General features: G+C 40.4%; 1 protein-coding gene across 1 annotated transcript; it reads right to left on the minus strand.

Annotated features, from left to right (window-relative positions):
• Window positions 1-369: 369 nt before the first annotated feature.
• On the minus strand, window positions 370-15,197 carry LOC119993981 (the record flags this gene model as incomplete). The annotated part of the gene is made up of 12 exons (XM_038841194.1): window positions 370-699; window positions 760-854; window positions 1,218-1,431; window positions 2,824-3,097; window positions 4,067-5,220; window positions 5,667-5,706; window positions 10,053-10,324; window positions 10,385-10,479; window positions 10,843-11,056; window positions 12,351-13,225; window positions 13,346-14,756; window positions 14,850-15,197. Coding segments are annotated over 12 exons (5,322 nt in total), but the record flags the coding sequence as incomplete, so codon positions are not given.
• Between the last annotated feature and the right edge of the window lie 926 nt (window positions 15,198-16,123).

Below are 16,123 nucleotides of genomic sequence, written 5' to 3' on the forward strand. Positions count from 1 at the left end.
CATTCAATGAATCCGAAGGACTTTATTTCAGAAGCACGAAACTTGGCTAAGGAAGGCTCAAAAATGCACAAAATAAATATAAATTGGACTCAAACTAAAGTCATCATAATCCAATCACAATTAAGTTCAATGCACAAAGGATAAACTGCAGGGAATAGCATAAGATATATAAAGGTCTGGTTTAACAAAAATATGTGATGATCATGCCTTATATCACAGTCTCAAAAATAGGCATCCATCATAAAACTAATCCTAACTCCATCTAACCATCCCAACATAATATAGTACCAAAAGAAAACTCCCCTACTCCAAAATGACAAATAAGATTGTCAGCAACCTACTCGAACACCAGCACACAACCACATAACTTCAGGGTAGGCTTCCATCACGAATCAAATCAAACATCTCCCTCTGTTGAGCCTCAAACCTCTGCACTGCCTCCTTCATCTCATGCATATGTGTTCCAATACTCATTTGAAGTGACTCAACTGTTGATTCAAGATGCTCCAACCGGGTTATAACCTGCCCCTGCAAACTCCCTACTTGCTCAACTTCAACACCCAAATCAGTCACTTTCTCCTCAACAGCCTCCAACCTTTCGTCCAAATTACCACAACCTGCACCAACAGTTCCTTCTTCAGTATTATGCACCCGAGACTCCTCAGCTGTCCCAGAAGTTTTCTGCTGCTGCCTAACAAGCTGCACTTCACTTCTATCAAACCAAAACCTGTTAAGAGGTGCTTTCCTTTTCTCCTGAACATCACCCAGCTCCTTTTCCACACTTTCAGCAAGACACAAAGTAGTGATTAGTACTCCAAACGGCAGCACCTGACCAGGTTTATTGTCCTCTTTCACTTTAACAATGTGATCATATATAGTACTTGCCATGCAAAAATCCAAATCACAAATAATGGCATACATCAAATAGCAAGACTTTGCATTGACAGTGGAGAGATGAGTCACAGGTATCACATTCCTGGTCACTATCTGAGCTAACAGTCTATAAGGTTGCATCAAATCTACATATAAAATCACATTTTTGTTCGGCTCATCACTACTATTCCCAGTCAGAGTTTCAACCACAATCCTCCAATCAGGCCACACAATATCAACATTCGAAGTTCCAAAATCCCTAAATTTAAAGCTAGGTTTCTTCAATGGTTCGGGTAGGCTCAAAACAGATGAAACCCTTCTTGGGTTGAAAAAGAACTGCTTACCTCGAACATATGCCATACAATGGTTATCATTAACTATCAAATTGGCATAAAACTCATAAACCAGTTGCCGAATAGCCACACCTGGAACACTGGTGATGCCGAGCCATCCCCTCTCTTTCAATTTGTAATACCAGTTAACCCGTTGGAAGTGCTCCACCACAACATGGCGTTCCACATGCAAAGCCCGCTTCGACCACACTTCCTCACACTCGATCTGCACTGCCGGGGATATGAATCGGTCAAAACCTTCTTCTTCCTCCACAGGGACATCCGCACTCTCAACCACCTTTCCCTTCTTCTTGCTTGCTAACTCCTTCTTCCTCTTTGCACTTCTTGTAGCCATTAATGAACTCGGTATTGTTGCCAAAATTGAGAGAATTAACCCAATTTTTTTTTCTTTTTAGAAAGGTAATCTCCCCTGTCTTTAGGTGCAAGAGGTAGAAGAGAAAATTAGGGGTTGCGGCGGCTGTAGGGCCTGGCACCAACCCTACTCCATATATATATTTATCTTTTTTTTTTTTTTTTTTTTTTTTTTTTTTTTTTGAATTGGCATGGGTCACCGCTTAATTGTATACACTTCAGGCCACACTTAGGCTGCACAAAGGCTACAAAGTCCCCAGCACTCTACTTATACACTTCTCTCCACTGTTCAGATTTCTCCATTCAACACCACACTTAGACTCCTCATAACCTTCCAAACACCTTGACCATAGCCTCATGATGGATACTATTTTATGACTTATGACACAGGCATAACACATCACATAGATGGGAAGGTTTATCACAAGAGCAGAGAAATTCAATGAAAGGATTGGAAGCAACAGCTGGGTTCAAGGTAGGCCAAAAATTAACAAAGAATGCCTTCATCACTTTCAAAGAACAAAAACATAGTATTTACTTCAGATGGTCTAATGCAAGTTCTAGCTATACAAAGTCATGAAATTCATAGCACACAAAATTTTCTGAAGGCTCCTCACAAGCTAATTGGTGCTGTAAATAATGTGTAAACTAAGCAGACATTCATTGCAAAAGGTCATGCAAATACTCACACCATCAGTCTCAAAAGCACTTCATAACAATTAAGCACAAGTATGCCAATTCTCTTCTAAAAACACTAATTTTTTTTCTTTTTTTTCAAAACTTTTCGGCAAAAGCAAATTCCCTCTCCCCCAAACTTGAAATTGACATTGTCCTCAATGTTTAAAAAGAAAAACAAACAGAAATTTTGCAATGACGAAACCAACGAACACAAATAAATGAAGGAAAAGGAAGAGAGACTTAGCTGATTTAAGTTGTCAAAAATATGCTTCTCTTCCACATGGGTTACCTCCCATGAAGTGCTAAATTTATTGTCTTCAGCCTGACATAGCCTTAGATTCGGTCAGACATCAATAGAGTGGAGATATACCACTTCATCCACAGTAACTTGTACATTCTCCCAATAAGGCTTCACTCGATGGCCATTAACCTTAAACGTGTGATCAGAATCTTGATGTTTTAACTCTAATGCACCATGAGGGAACACAGCTTGTATCACATATGGGCCATGCCACTTTGATTTGAGTTTTCCCGGAAACAATTTCAAACGAGAGTTATACACCAGCACCTTCTGTCCTACAGAAAAAATTTTCCGTACAAGCTTCTTGTCATGGTACTGCTTCGCGCGCTCCTTGTATAATTTGGCATTCTCATAGGCTTCATGCCGTAATTCTTCAAGCTCGTTCAGTTGCAAACGACGCCTGTCTCCAGCTGCCTTTATGTCAAAATTTAGCTTTTTAATAGCCCAATAAGCTCGATGCTCTAATTCAACTGGCAAGTGACACTCTTTCCCATAAACCAACCGGAATGGAGACATCCCAATGGGTGTTTTGTATGCAGTCCTGTAGGCCCACAAAGCATCAGTCAAACGAAGAGACCAATCTTTTCTATTTGGATTCACCGTCTTCTCTAGAATGGCCTTGATTTCTCTATTGCTTATCTCCACTTGCCCACTCGTCTGAGGATGATATGGGGTTCCCACACGGTGAGTGATCCCATATTTCTTCATTAGGGCCGAACATGCATAATTATTGAAGTGCCTGCCACCATCACTAATGATTGCTCGTGGCATCCCAAAACGAGAGAAAATATTGTCCTGCAAAAACTTCACAACCACTCGATGATCATTAGTTCTTGAGGGGACAGCCTCGACCCATTTGGACACATAATCAACACCAACTAAAATATATTCAAAGCCAAAAGAGTTAGGAAAAGGGCCCATGAAGTCAATTCCCCATACATCAAAAAGTTCAAGGACTTGAATACTTGTTAAAGGCATTTGATCTCTGGCAGCTATGTTACCGGTCCTTTGGCATCTGTCACAAGTCTTACAAAAACTCCAAGCATCTTTAAAAATAGTAGGCCAATAAAATCCAGCGTGGAATACCTTAAGTGCAGTCTTTTTAGGCCCAAAGTGGCCTCCACATGCATAGGCATGACAATGAGTCAAGATCTCTTGTTGTTCACATTGTGCTACACATCTACGAATAATTTGATCCGGGCATATCTTGAAAAGGTAAGGATCATCCCATATATAATGTCTAGCCCGTGAAATTATCCGCTTCCTTTCCTGATAAGACAAATCAGTAGGAAAAGAATTAGTAACAAGATAATTCACAATGTCGGCATACCATGGCAGTGTGTTTATGGACAGGAGCTGTTCATCCGGGAAAGAGTCACCCAAAGGAAGTTCTTCATGTTCATTGTCAGGTAGCAGCCGAGAAAGATGATCGGCAACTACATTCTCACTTCCCTTTTTATCTTTAATCTCCAAGTCGAACTCCTGCAAAAGAAGTACCCAGCGTATTAACCTAGGCTTGGCATCCTTTTTAGTCATTAAATACCTCAACGCAGCATGGTCCGTATACACAATAACTCGCGAGCCAATGAGGTAAGATCTGAATTTTTCCAATGCAAAAATCACTGCCAATAATTCTTTTTCCGTTGTTGAATAATTCAGCTGAGCATCATTCATGGTGTGAGAAGCATAATAGATGGCATATGGTGTCTTATTTTTCCGCTGGCCCAGAACAGCTCCCAGCGAATAATCACTGGCGTCACACATTAACTCAAATGGCAACTCCCAATCAGGTGCCTGCATAATAGGAGCTGAAGTGAGTGCTTGTTTTAACTTATCAAATGCTGTCCGGCAGTCATCTGTCCATACAAATTCAGCATCCTTTGTCAGCAATACACACAAAGGTTGCGAGATCTTGGAAAAGTCTTTTATAAATCTTCGGTAAAACCCCGCATGACCAAGAAAACTCCGCACACCCTTTACTGTGGTAGGATGAGGCAGCTTAGATATGACTTCGATTTTTGCCTTGTCGACTTCAATGCCACGGCTGGAAATCAGATGACCCAACACAATTCCTTCTTGCACCATGAAGTGACATTTTTCCCAATTCAAAACAAGGTTGGTTTCTTCACACCTCTCTAACACCAACCTCAAATGCTCAAGACATTCATCAAAATCAGCTCCAAATACACTGAAATCATCCATGAAAACTTCAATAAACTTCTCTACCATGTCAGAGAAAATACTCATCATACATCTTTGGAATGTAGCTGGTGCGTTGCACAACCCAAACGGCATCCTTCGGTATGCAAAAGTGCCATATGGACATGTGAACGTAGTCTTCTCTTGGTCCTCAGGTGCTATGGCAATCTGATTGTATCCACTATAGCCGTCAAGAAAGCAATAATGACTATGCCCAGCTAGTCTCTCCAACATCTGATCAATGAATGGTAGCGGAAAGTGGTCTTTTCGAGTTTCGTTGTTCAACTTCCTATAATCAATACACACTCTCCATCCCGTGGTCATTCGTGTAGGTATCAATTCATTATTTTCATTCTTCACTACAGTAATGCCACTTTTCTTCGGTACTACATGAATTGGACTGACCCACTTGCTATCTGAAATCGGATAAATTACCCCCACATCAAGTAGCTTTAGAACTTTAGCTTTGACAACCTCCTTCATATGTGGATTCAACCTCCTTTGTGCTTCTCGGGTAGGCTTTGCATTATTTTCCAGAAAAATCTGATGCATACATCTTGACGAGCTGATCCCTTTTATGTCCGCAATGGTCCAACCAAGAGCTGTTTTGTGCTGTCTCAAAATTCGGATCAACTTTCCCTCCTCCCCCAAACTTAGATTTGCAGCCACTATCACTGGTAAAGTGCTATGTTCACCCAAGTAGATGTATTTCAAGTGACTTGGCAGCTGCTTCAGCTCCAACTTGGGTGCTTTAACTGTGGAAGGAACAAGAGATGCATTAGTAGGCGTCAGTTGCTCAAATGGAGGAGTATTCTTACCACCATAAGGCCGGTCCAACTGGAATGCTTGGATGGCCTCCTCTATACGGTCATCCTCCAACTCTCCCTCCAAAATTGTCTTCTCATTCAAACCATACGCCACCACTGCTTCAATTGGATCCACTCTAGTAACCTGAAAAACCTCACTCACAAGATCATGTGTAGTGTCAACATTAAAACAATCACTATGATCATCATGAGATTTAAGTGCATCAAACACACGAAATTCCAATTCTTTGTCATTTACTTGCATAGTTACAGTCCCTTTTCTCACATTAATATTCATGTCAGCAGTAACCATAAAAGGTCGTCCAAGTATGATAGGCAAAGATGCTGATCTAGGACTATCCTCCATATCCAACACAACAAAATCAGCAGGCAAGATCAAGTCATTTACAGTCACCAGAACATCCTCTAAAATTCCCTTGGGTCTTTTAACACTACGGTCAGCTAGTTGCAGTGTTATAGAAGTCTCTTGAAGCTCTCCCAACCCAAGTTTTTCATAGACAGAGTAAGGTAACAAATTAATACTTGCTCCTAAGTCTAATAATGCCTTTTCAAAAAATTGATTTCCCACTTTACATGGTATAGTAAAACTACCAGGATCTTTGAGTTTTGGTGGGAGTTTGTTTAACAACACAGCACTGACCTCTTCTTTCAAAGCAATTTTTTCATGAGCAGCAAATTTTCTCTTTTTAGTGCAACATTCTTTAAGAAATTTAGCATAAGATGGAATTTGTTTAATAGCATCAAGCAATGGAATATTAATTTCAACCTTACGCAAATTCTCAAAAATATCAACAGCCTTAGAATCAGTGTTCTTTTTGGCAAACCTTTGCGGGAAAGGTGGAGGATCTCTTTCCCATTCCTGTGTCTCCACTGGTGCAGTTTTGCGGCCCATTTGTACCCTGTCTGTAGCTTTACTGCAATTTGTAGACTCTGTTTTCAACTGCTCTGTCTTGTTGATTTGCTTGCCACTTCTGAGAGTTGTGATAGCTTTCAATTGTTCTGGTTGCCCAGCTGGGTTATTCAAGGGCTGCGAAGGTAATTCTCCCTTCTTTCGTTCACTCATCTCCTTAGCCATTTGTCCCACTTGAGTCTCCAATTTTTGGATGGCTTGAGTTGTTTGCTGCATAAATTGCATCATTGTGGTCTCCATGTCACTCCTCTTTGCTGGTTGCTGTGCAGGAGCTGCTGTTTCAGCCACATTCTGTTCATTCCTCCAGGAGAAATTTGGGTGATTACGCCATGGATAAGCTTGATTCCTCAGGTTGAAATTTCCTTGCCCCAAGTAATTGGCTTGTTCTTGGTCCGTCATAGAAGTCAATGGACAGGCTTCAGTCACATGATCATGATTTGAACAAATAGCGCACACAATAACGGGCTTTGTTGGCACCGAAGCTTTCACATTCATTCCCTTCATGGCTTCAACAATCATGTCAATTTTTCGATTGATATTTCCCATCTCCGCTTGTACCATAGTGTCGGTACTGACTTCGTACATGCCTTGCTTCCTTGTTGAGCTTCTACCCCGTGTAGAAAATTGTTGAGAGTCTTCGCTCAATTCTTCGAATAACTCCATTGCTTCCTCACTACTTTTCCTCATTAACACTCCATTACAAGCTGAATCAACCTTCATCCTATTAATCTCATTCAACCCTTCATAGAAGTGCAGCACAACATCATCCTTATGCAGATTATGAGTTGGGCAACGAGTTAAGCGGCTCTTGAAATCTTTCCAAGCCTCATAGAATAAATCACCTTCTTTTTGCTGAAAATTCTGAATTTCTCGCACCAGCTGCTTGGTTCTATGGGCTGGGCAAAATTCCCTTAAAAACTTAGTTGCCATCTGCTCCCACGTGCCAATAGTACCTGCTTCAATAGAGTTGTACCACATCTTGGCTCCTCCTCTAAGAGTGAATGGAAAGAGCACCAATTTCAGATTATCAGTAGATATCCCTGTCATGTGTTGAGTACGACAAAGATCAGTAAAATCCTTCAGATGTTGGTGTGGATCTTCATCAAACCGCCCCTCATAATGTGGTACAGAGTTCAGTAATTGAGGTGACAGGCTGACATTAGCAGCTCCCGTAGGTTGATATGTAATACATGATGGCTGGGTAATGTTCTGCGGGATGTATCTGTTCATCATGGGTATCCATGCATTACCCGCTGCATTCCCAGCACCACCAGCAATTTGAATCTCATGATTGTGTGGGTTTTCAGCCATGTTTCTTTGTCTCAAAGCTCTAGTTGTTCTCTCAATTTTTGGGTCAAATTCTTCTAATGGTTGATGTTGAGAGCGAGTATTGACCATGCAATGTAAGCAACAATTCTGGACCTGCACAAAAATTTATTTATCTATTTATTTATTTTTTTTTTTTAAAGTAAGTTTCAGTAGGATAAATCAACTAAATAAATAACTACACACTATTGCCGTAAGAAACAACTGATAATAAACTTAACAGTCCCCGGCAACGGCGCCAAAAACTTGACCGATACTTTTTATTGCAAGAAATACTTGCAACTCAATACCGACGGGTTTATCCCAATCGCAAGTGTACGTGCCAACTGACAGTATAATAGTGAAAGGGGTCGAATCCACGAGGACTGTATTAATTACCAACTATAACTACTAACAATAGTGCAAATTAAATTCGGATGCTTCTAATATTAACTAGCAATAAAATTTAGATAAATATCAATGGATGAAAAACTAGCTTGGGTTTGGCTTGCCAACTACCTCCACCTGTGCACACAAATTAATATGCAATCACACAATTTAAAAGTTTAACAATGTCAATTGAAAGGCCTTGGTCCAGCTGCAGTCAATTAGATTTCCCTAAACAACGATCCTGACTTTGGTCCAGTTGCAAGATCTTTTCTTATCAAAGGAGTCTTGGTTGGTCTACCCTAAGAGTTTCCTAAGACAAGCATAAGCACTAGGAAATCGACAGTTGCACAATTTAGGATAATGGTCTATTACCCAATCAATTATGTCCTATGTTCCCAAAACTTGGATCTTACGCAAGTTCTCGTTACTTCGTCAAACACCGGGTCATGGTCAGCCGAATATGTTTAACTAACAATTCCTAAAACTATGATGTTGATCAGGCATGCATAACAATAGGAAATAAGCAATCAATCCAGAGAACAAAAAATTAAACTTAGTCTGATTGTCAATTAAATCTGTGCACAAGGTTTATGGTAGAAGAATTACCAAACCCTAGCTAGAAAAGAGTTTAGCTACACATGCTCATAACTAAAACCATATAAATACTTATAGACAATGTTCAAATCAATGGAAGAGTAGAAATTTGCTGAAGAATTGATGTGCCCAGCTTTGATGTTGCTTCTCCTCCTTCCTGCCGACACCCACTTCTTCAATCTTTGGTCTTCGGCTGCGCAAAGTAAAGTCCCCCTTTTTGTCTCAGCTTAACACTCTTTATATAGTGCTTAGCAAGCCCTAAACTGGCCCAATTGCCCTTGCCACGTCAGCAACTTAATTAAACAAGTCTGGTTCCCACGTTCTGCGGCCGCGACAAGTTGCAAAACAGGCTACAAATTCTGTCCAGTAATGACTTTATTCTCCAGCAGTACCTGTGCACAAAAACACAATATGGACAGTATTTTGCACTAATCATCATAGAAAAATAATACTTTTAAGCCCATAAAACTAGGTGTATTTTACACCTAACAAAATCCCCCAAACTTCACTCTTGCTTGTCCTCAAGCAAGCAATCAATCAAAAAAAAAGTTTAAATCCTTTAAACATCAGTTGAAAAACTTCAATCAAGAATTGGCACTACAAGTACTCTCTCATTATTGCAATGCAATATTGACATCTAGTAGAAGATTGCACAGCCCTAACTCTGCTCACAACCACTTTAGTTTACACAACTATTCTCACACACCCTCACCAAGGTACACACATAATATATAGAAGAAAATTTTCACTCAAGTGTTTAAAGGTGGTGTTTACTCTCTTATGAATTCATAACCTGCAGCCATATGCTCACATGTCCACCAATCTTACTTCACACTAAAATCCTCATTCAATGAATCCGAAGGACTTTATTTCAGAAGCACGAAACTTGGCTAAGGAAGGCTCAAAAATGCACAAAATAAATATAAATTGGACTCAAACTAAAGTCATCATAATCCAATCACAATTAAGTTCAATGCACAAAGGATAAACTGCAGGGAATAGCATAAGATATATAAAGGTCTGGTTTAACAAAAATATGTGATGATCATGCCTTATATCACAGTCTCAAAAATAGGCATCCATCATAAAACTAATCCTAACTCCATCTAACCATCCCAACATAATATAGTACCAAAAGAAAACTCCCCTACTCCAAAATGACAAATAAGATTGTCAGCAACCTACTCGAACACCAGCACACAACCACATAACTTCAGGGTAGGCTTCCATCACGAATCAAATCAAACATCTCCCTCTGTTGAGCCTCAAACCTCTGCACTGCCTCCTTCATCTCATGCATATGTGTTCCAATACTCATTTGAAGTGACTCAACTGTTGATTCAAGATGCTCCAACCGGGTTATAACCTGCCCCTGCAAACTCCCTACTTGCTCAACTTCAACACCCAAATCAGTCACTTTCTCCTCAACAGCCTCCAACCTTTCGTCCAAATTACCACAACCTGCACCAACAGTTCCTTCTTCAGTATTATGCACCCGAGACTCCTCAGCTGTCCCAGAAGTTTTCTGCTGCTGCCTAACAAGCTGCACTTCACTTCTATCAAACCAAAACCTGTTAAGAGGTGCTTTCCTTTTCTCCTGAACATCACCCAGCTCCTTTTCCACACTTTCAGCAAGACACAAAGTAGTGATTAGTACTCCAAACGGCAGCACCTGACCAGGTTTATTGTCCTCTTTCACTTTAACAATGTGATCATATATAGTACTTGCCATGCAAAAATCCAAATCACAAATAATGGCATACATCAAATAGCAAGACTTTGCATTGACAGTGGAGAGATGAGTCACAGGTATCACATTCCTGGTCACTATCTGAGCTAACAGTCTATAAGGTTGCATCAAATCTACATATAAAATCACATTTTTGTTCGGCTCATCACTACTATTCCCAGTCAGAGTTTCAACCACAATCCTCCAATCAGGCCACACAATATCAACATTCGAAGTTCCAAAATCCCTAAATTTAAAGCTAGGTTTCTTCAATGGTTCGGGTAGGCTCAAAACAGATGAAACCCTTCTTGGGTTGAAAAAGAACTGCTTACCTCGAACATATGCCATACAATGGTTATCATTAACTATCAAATTGGCATAAAACTCATAAACCAGTTGCCGAATAGCCACACCTGGAACACTGGTGATGCCGAGCCATCCCCTCTCTTTCAATTTGTAATACCAGTTAACCCGTTGGAAGTGCTCCACCACAACATGGCGTTCCACATGCAAAGCCCGCTTCGACCACACTTCCTCACACTCGATCTGCACTGCCGGGGATATGAATCGGTCAAAACCTTCTTCTTCCTCCACAGGGACATCCGCACTCTCAACCACCTTTCCCTTCTTCTTGCTTGCTAACTCCTTCTTCCTCTTTGCACTTCTTGTAGCCATTAATGAACTCGGTATTGTTGCCAAAATTGAGAGAATTAACCCAATTTTTTTTTCTTTTTAGAAAGGTAATCTCCCCTGTCTTTAGGTGCAAGAGGTAGAAGAGAAAATTAGGGGTTGCGGCGGCTGTAGGGCCTGGCACCAACCCTACTCCATATATATATTTATCTTTTTTTTTTTTTTTTTTTTTTTTTTTTTTTTGAATTGGCATGGGTCACCGCTTAATTGTATACACTTCAGGCCACACTTAGGCTGCACAAAGGCTACAAAGTCCCCAGCACTCTACTTATACACTTCTCTCCACTGTTCAGATTTCTCCATTCAACACCACACTTAGACTCCTCATAACCTTCCAAACACCTTGACCATAGCCTCATGATGGATACTATTTTATGACTTATGACACAGGCATAACACATCACATAGATGGGAAGGTTTATCACAAGAGCAGAGAAATTCAATGAAAGGATTGGAAGCAACAGCTGGGTTCAAGGTAGGCCAAAAATTAACAAAGAATGCCTTCATCACTTTCAAAGAACAAAAACATAGTATTTACTTCAGATGGTCTAATGCAAGTTCTAGCTATACAAAGTCATGAAATTCATAGCACACAAAATTTTCTGAAGGCTCCTCACAAGCTAATTGGTGCTGTAAATAATGTGTAAACTAAGCAGACATTCATTGCAAAAGGTCATGCAAATACTCACACCATCAGTCTCAAAAGCACTTCATAACAATTAAGCACAAGTATGCCAATTCTCTTCTAAAAACACTAATTTTTTTTCTTTTTTTTCAAAACTTTTCGGCAAAAGCAAATTCCCTCTCCCCCAAACTTGAAATTGACATTGTCCTCAATGTTTAAAAAGAAAAACAAACAGAAATTTTGCAATGACGAAACCAACGAACACAAATAAATGAAGGAAAAGGAAGAGAGACTTAGCTGATTTAAGTTGTCAAAAATATGCTTCTCTTCCACATGGGTTACCTCCCATGAAGTGCTAAATTTATTGTCTTCAGCCTGACATAGCCTTAGATTCGGTCAGACATCAATAGAGTGGAGATATACCACTTCATCCACAGTAACTTGTACATTCTCCCAATAAGGCTTCACTCGATGGCCATTAACCTTAAACGTGTGATCAGAATCTTGATGTTTTAACTCTAATGCACCATGAGGGAACACAGCTTGTATCACATATGGGCCATGCCACTTTGATTTGAGTTTTCCCGGAAACAATTTCAAACGAGAGTTATACACCAGCACCTTCTGTCCTACAGAAAAAATTTTCCGTACAAGCTTCTTGTCATGGTACTGCTTCGCGCGCTCCTTGTATAATTTGGCATTCTCATAGGCTTCATGCCGTAATTCTTCAAGCTCGTTCAGTTGCAAACGACGCCTGTCTCCAGCTGCCTTTATGTCAAAATTTAGCTTTTTAATAGCCCAATAAGCTCGATGCTCTAATTCAACTGGCAAGTGACACTCTTTCCCATAAACCAACCGGAATGGAGACATCCCAATGGGTGTTTTGTATGCAGTCCTGTAGGCCCACAAAGCATCAGTCAAACGAAGAGACCAATCTTTTCTATTTGGATTCACCGTCTTCTCTAGAATGGCCTTGATTTCTCTATTGCTTATCTCCACTTGCCCACTCGTCTGAGGATGATATGGGGTTCCCACACGGTGAGTGATCCCATATTTCTTCATTAGGGCCGAACATGCATAATTATTGAAGTGCCTGCCACCATCACTAATGATTGCTCGTGGCATCCCAAAACGAGAGAAAATATTGTCCTGCAAAAACTTCACAACCACTCGATGATCATTAGTTCTTGAGGGGACAGCCTCGACCCATTTGGACACATAATCAACACCAACTAAAATATATTCAAAGCCAAAAGAGTTAGGAAAAGGGCCCATGAAGTCAATTCCCCATACATCAAAAAGTTCAAGGACTTGAATACTTGTTAAAGGCATTTGATCTCTGGCAGCTATGTTACCGGTCCTTTGGCATCTGTCACAAGTCTTACAAAAACTCCAAGCATCTTTAAAAATAGTAGGCCAATAAAATCCAGCGTGGAATACCTTAAGTGCAGTCTTTTTAGGCCCAAAGTGGCCTCCACATGCATAGGCATGACAATGAGTCAAGATCTCTTGTTGTTCACATTGTGCTACACATCTACGAATAATTTGATCCGGGCATATCTTGAAAAGGTAAGGATCATCCCATATATAATGTCTAGCCCGTGAAATTATCCGCTTCCTTTCCTGATAAGACAAATCAGTAGGAAAAGAATTAGTAACAAGATAATTCACAATGTCGGCATACCATGGCAGTGTGTTTATGGACAGGAGCTGTTCATCCGGGAAAGAGTCACCCAAAGGAAGTTCTTCATGTTCATTGTCAGGTAGCAGCCGAGAAAGATGATCGGCAACTACATTCTCACTTCCCTTTTTATCTTTAATCTCCAAGTCGAACTCCTGCAAAAGAAGTACCCAGCGTATTAACCTAGGCTTGGCATCCTTTTTAGTCATTAAATACCTCAACGCAGCATGGTCCGTATACACAATAACTCGCGAGCCAATGAGGTAAGATCTGAATTTTTCCAATGCAAAAATCACTGCCAATAATTCTTTTTCCGTTGTTGAATAATTCAGCTGAGCATCATTCATGGTGTGAGAAGCATAATAGATGGCATATGGTGTCTTATTTTTCCGCTGGCCCAGAACAGCTCCCAGCGAATAATCACTGGCGTCACACATTAACTCAAATGGCAACTCCCAATCAGGTGCCTGCATAATAGGAGCTGAAGTGAGTGCTTGTTTTAACTTATCAAATGCTGTCCGGCAGTCATCTGTCCATACAAATTCAGCATCCTTTGTCAGCAATACACACAAAGGTTGCGAGATCTTGGAAAAGTCTTTTATAAATCTTCGGTAAAACCCCGCATGACCAAGAAAACTCCGCACACCCTTTACTGTGGTAGGATGAGGCAGCTTAGATATGACTTCGATTTTTGCCTTGTCGACTTCAATGCCACGGCTGGAAATCAGATGACCCAACACAATTCCTTCTTGCACCATGAAGTGACATTTTTCCCAATTCAAAACAAGGTTGGTTTCTTCACACCTCTCTAACACCAACCTCAAATGCTCAAGACATTCATCAAAATCAGCTCCAAATACACTGAAATCATCCATGAAAACTTCAATAAACTTCTCTACCATGTCAGAGAAAATACTCATCATACATCTTTGGAATGTAGCTGGTGCGTTGCACAACCCAAACGGCATCCTTCGGTATGCAAAAGTGCCATATGGACATGTGAACGTAGTCTTCTCTTGGTCCTCAGGTGCTATGGCAATCTGATTGTATCCACTATAGCCGTCAAGAAAGCAATAATGACTATGCCCAGCTAGTCTCTCCAACATCTGATCAATGAATGGTAGCGGAAAGTGGTCTTTTCGAGTTTCGTTGTTCAACTTCCTATAATCAATACACACTCTCCATCCCGTGGTCATTCGTGTAGGTATCAATTCATTATTTTCATTCTTCACTACAGTAATGCCACTTTTCTTCGGTACTACATGAATTGGACTGACCCACTTGCTATCTGAAATTGGATAAATTACCCCCACATCAAGTAGCTTTAGAACTTTAGCTTTGACAACCTCCTTCATATGTGGATTCAACCTCCTTTGTGCTTCTCGGGTAGGCTTTGCATTATTTTCCAGAAAAATCTGATGCATACATCTTGACGGGCTGATCCCTTTTATGTCCGCAATGGTCCAACCAAGAGCTGTTTTGTGCTGTCTCAAAATTCGGATCAACTTTCCCTCCTCCCCCAAACTTAGATTTGCAGCCACTATCACTGGTAAAGTGCTATGTTCACCCAAGTAGATGTATTTCAAGTGACTTGGCAGCTGCTTCAGCTCCAACTTGGGTGCTTTAACTGTGGAAGGAACAAGAGATGCATTAGTAGGCGTCAGTTGCTCAAATGGAGGAGTATTCTTACCACCATAAGGCCGGTCCAACTGGAATGCTTGGATGGCCTCCTCTATACGGTCATCCTCCAACTCTCCCTCCAAAATTGTCTTCTCATTCAAACCATACGCCACCACTGCTTCAATTGGATCCACTCTAGTAACCTGAAAAACCTCACTCACAAGATCATGTGTAGTGTCAACATTAAAACAATCACTATGATCATCATGAGATTTAAGTGCATCAAACACACGAAATTCCAATTCTTTGTCATTTACTTGCATAGTTACAGTCCCTTTTCTCACATTAATATTCATGTCAGCAGTAACCATAAAAGGTCGTCCAAGTATGATAGGCAAAGATGCTGATCTAGGACTATCCTCCATATCCAACACAACAAAATCAGCAGGCAAGATCAAGTCATTTACAGTCACCAGAACATCCTCTAAAATTCCCTTGGGTCTTTTAACACTACGGTCAGCTAGTTGCAGTGTTATAGAAGTCTCTTGAAGCTCTCCCAACCCAAGTTTTTCATAGACAGAGTAAGGTAACAAATTAATACTTGCTCCTAAGTCTAATAATGCCTTTTCAAAAAATTGATTTCCCACTTTACATGGTATAGTAAAACTACCAGGATCTTTGAGTTTTGGTGGGAGTTTGTTTAACAACACAGCACTGACCTCTTCTTTCAAAGCAATTTTTTCATGAGCAGCAAATTTTCTCTTTTTAGTGCAACATTCTTTAAGAAATTTAGCATAAGATGGAATTTGTTTAATAGCATCAAGCAATGGAATATTAATTTCAACCTTACGCAAATTCTCAAAAACATCAACAGCCTTAGAATCAGTGTTCTTTTTGGCAAACCTTTGCGGGAAAGGTGGAGGATCTCTTTCCCATTCCTGTGTCTCCACTGGTGCAGTTTTGCGGCCCATTTGTACCCTGTCTGTAGCTTTACTGC

This window comes from Tripterygium wilfordii, unplaced genomic scaffold (genome assembly GCF_013401445.1).
Source record: "Tripterygium wilfordii isolate XIE 37 unplaced genomic scaffold, ASM1340144v1 ctg140, whole genome shotgun sequence".
Classification (NCBI taxonomy): Eukaryota; Viridiplantae; Streptophyta; class Magnoliopsida; order Celastrales; family Celastraceae; genus Tripterygium; species Tripterygium wilfordii.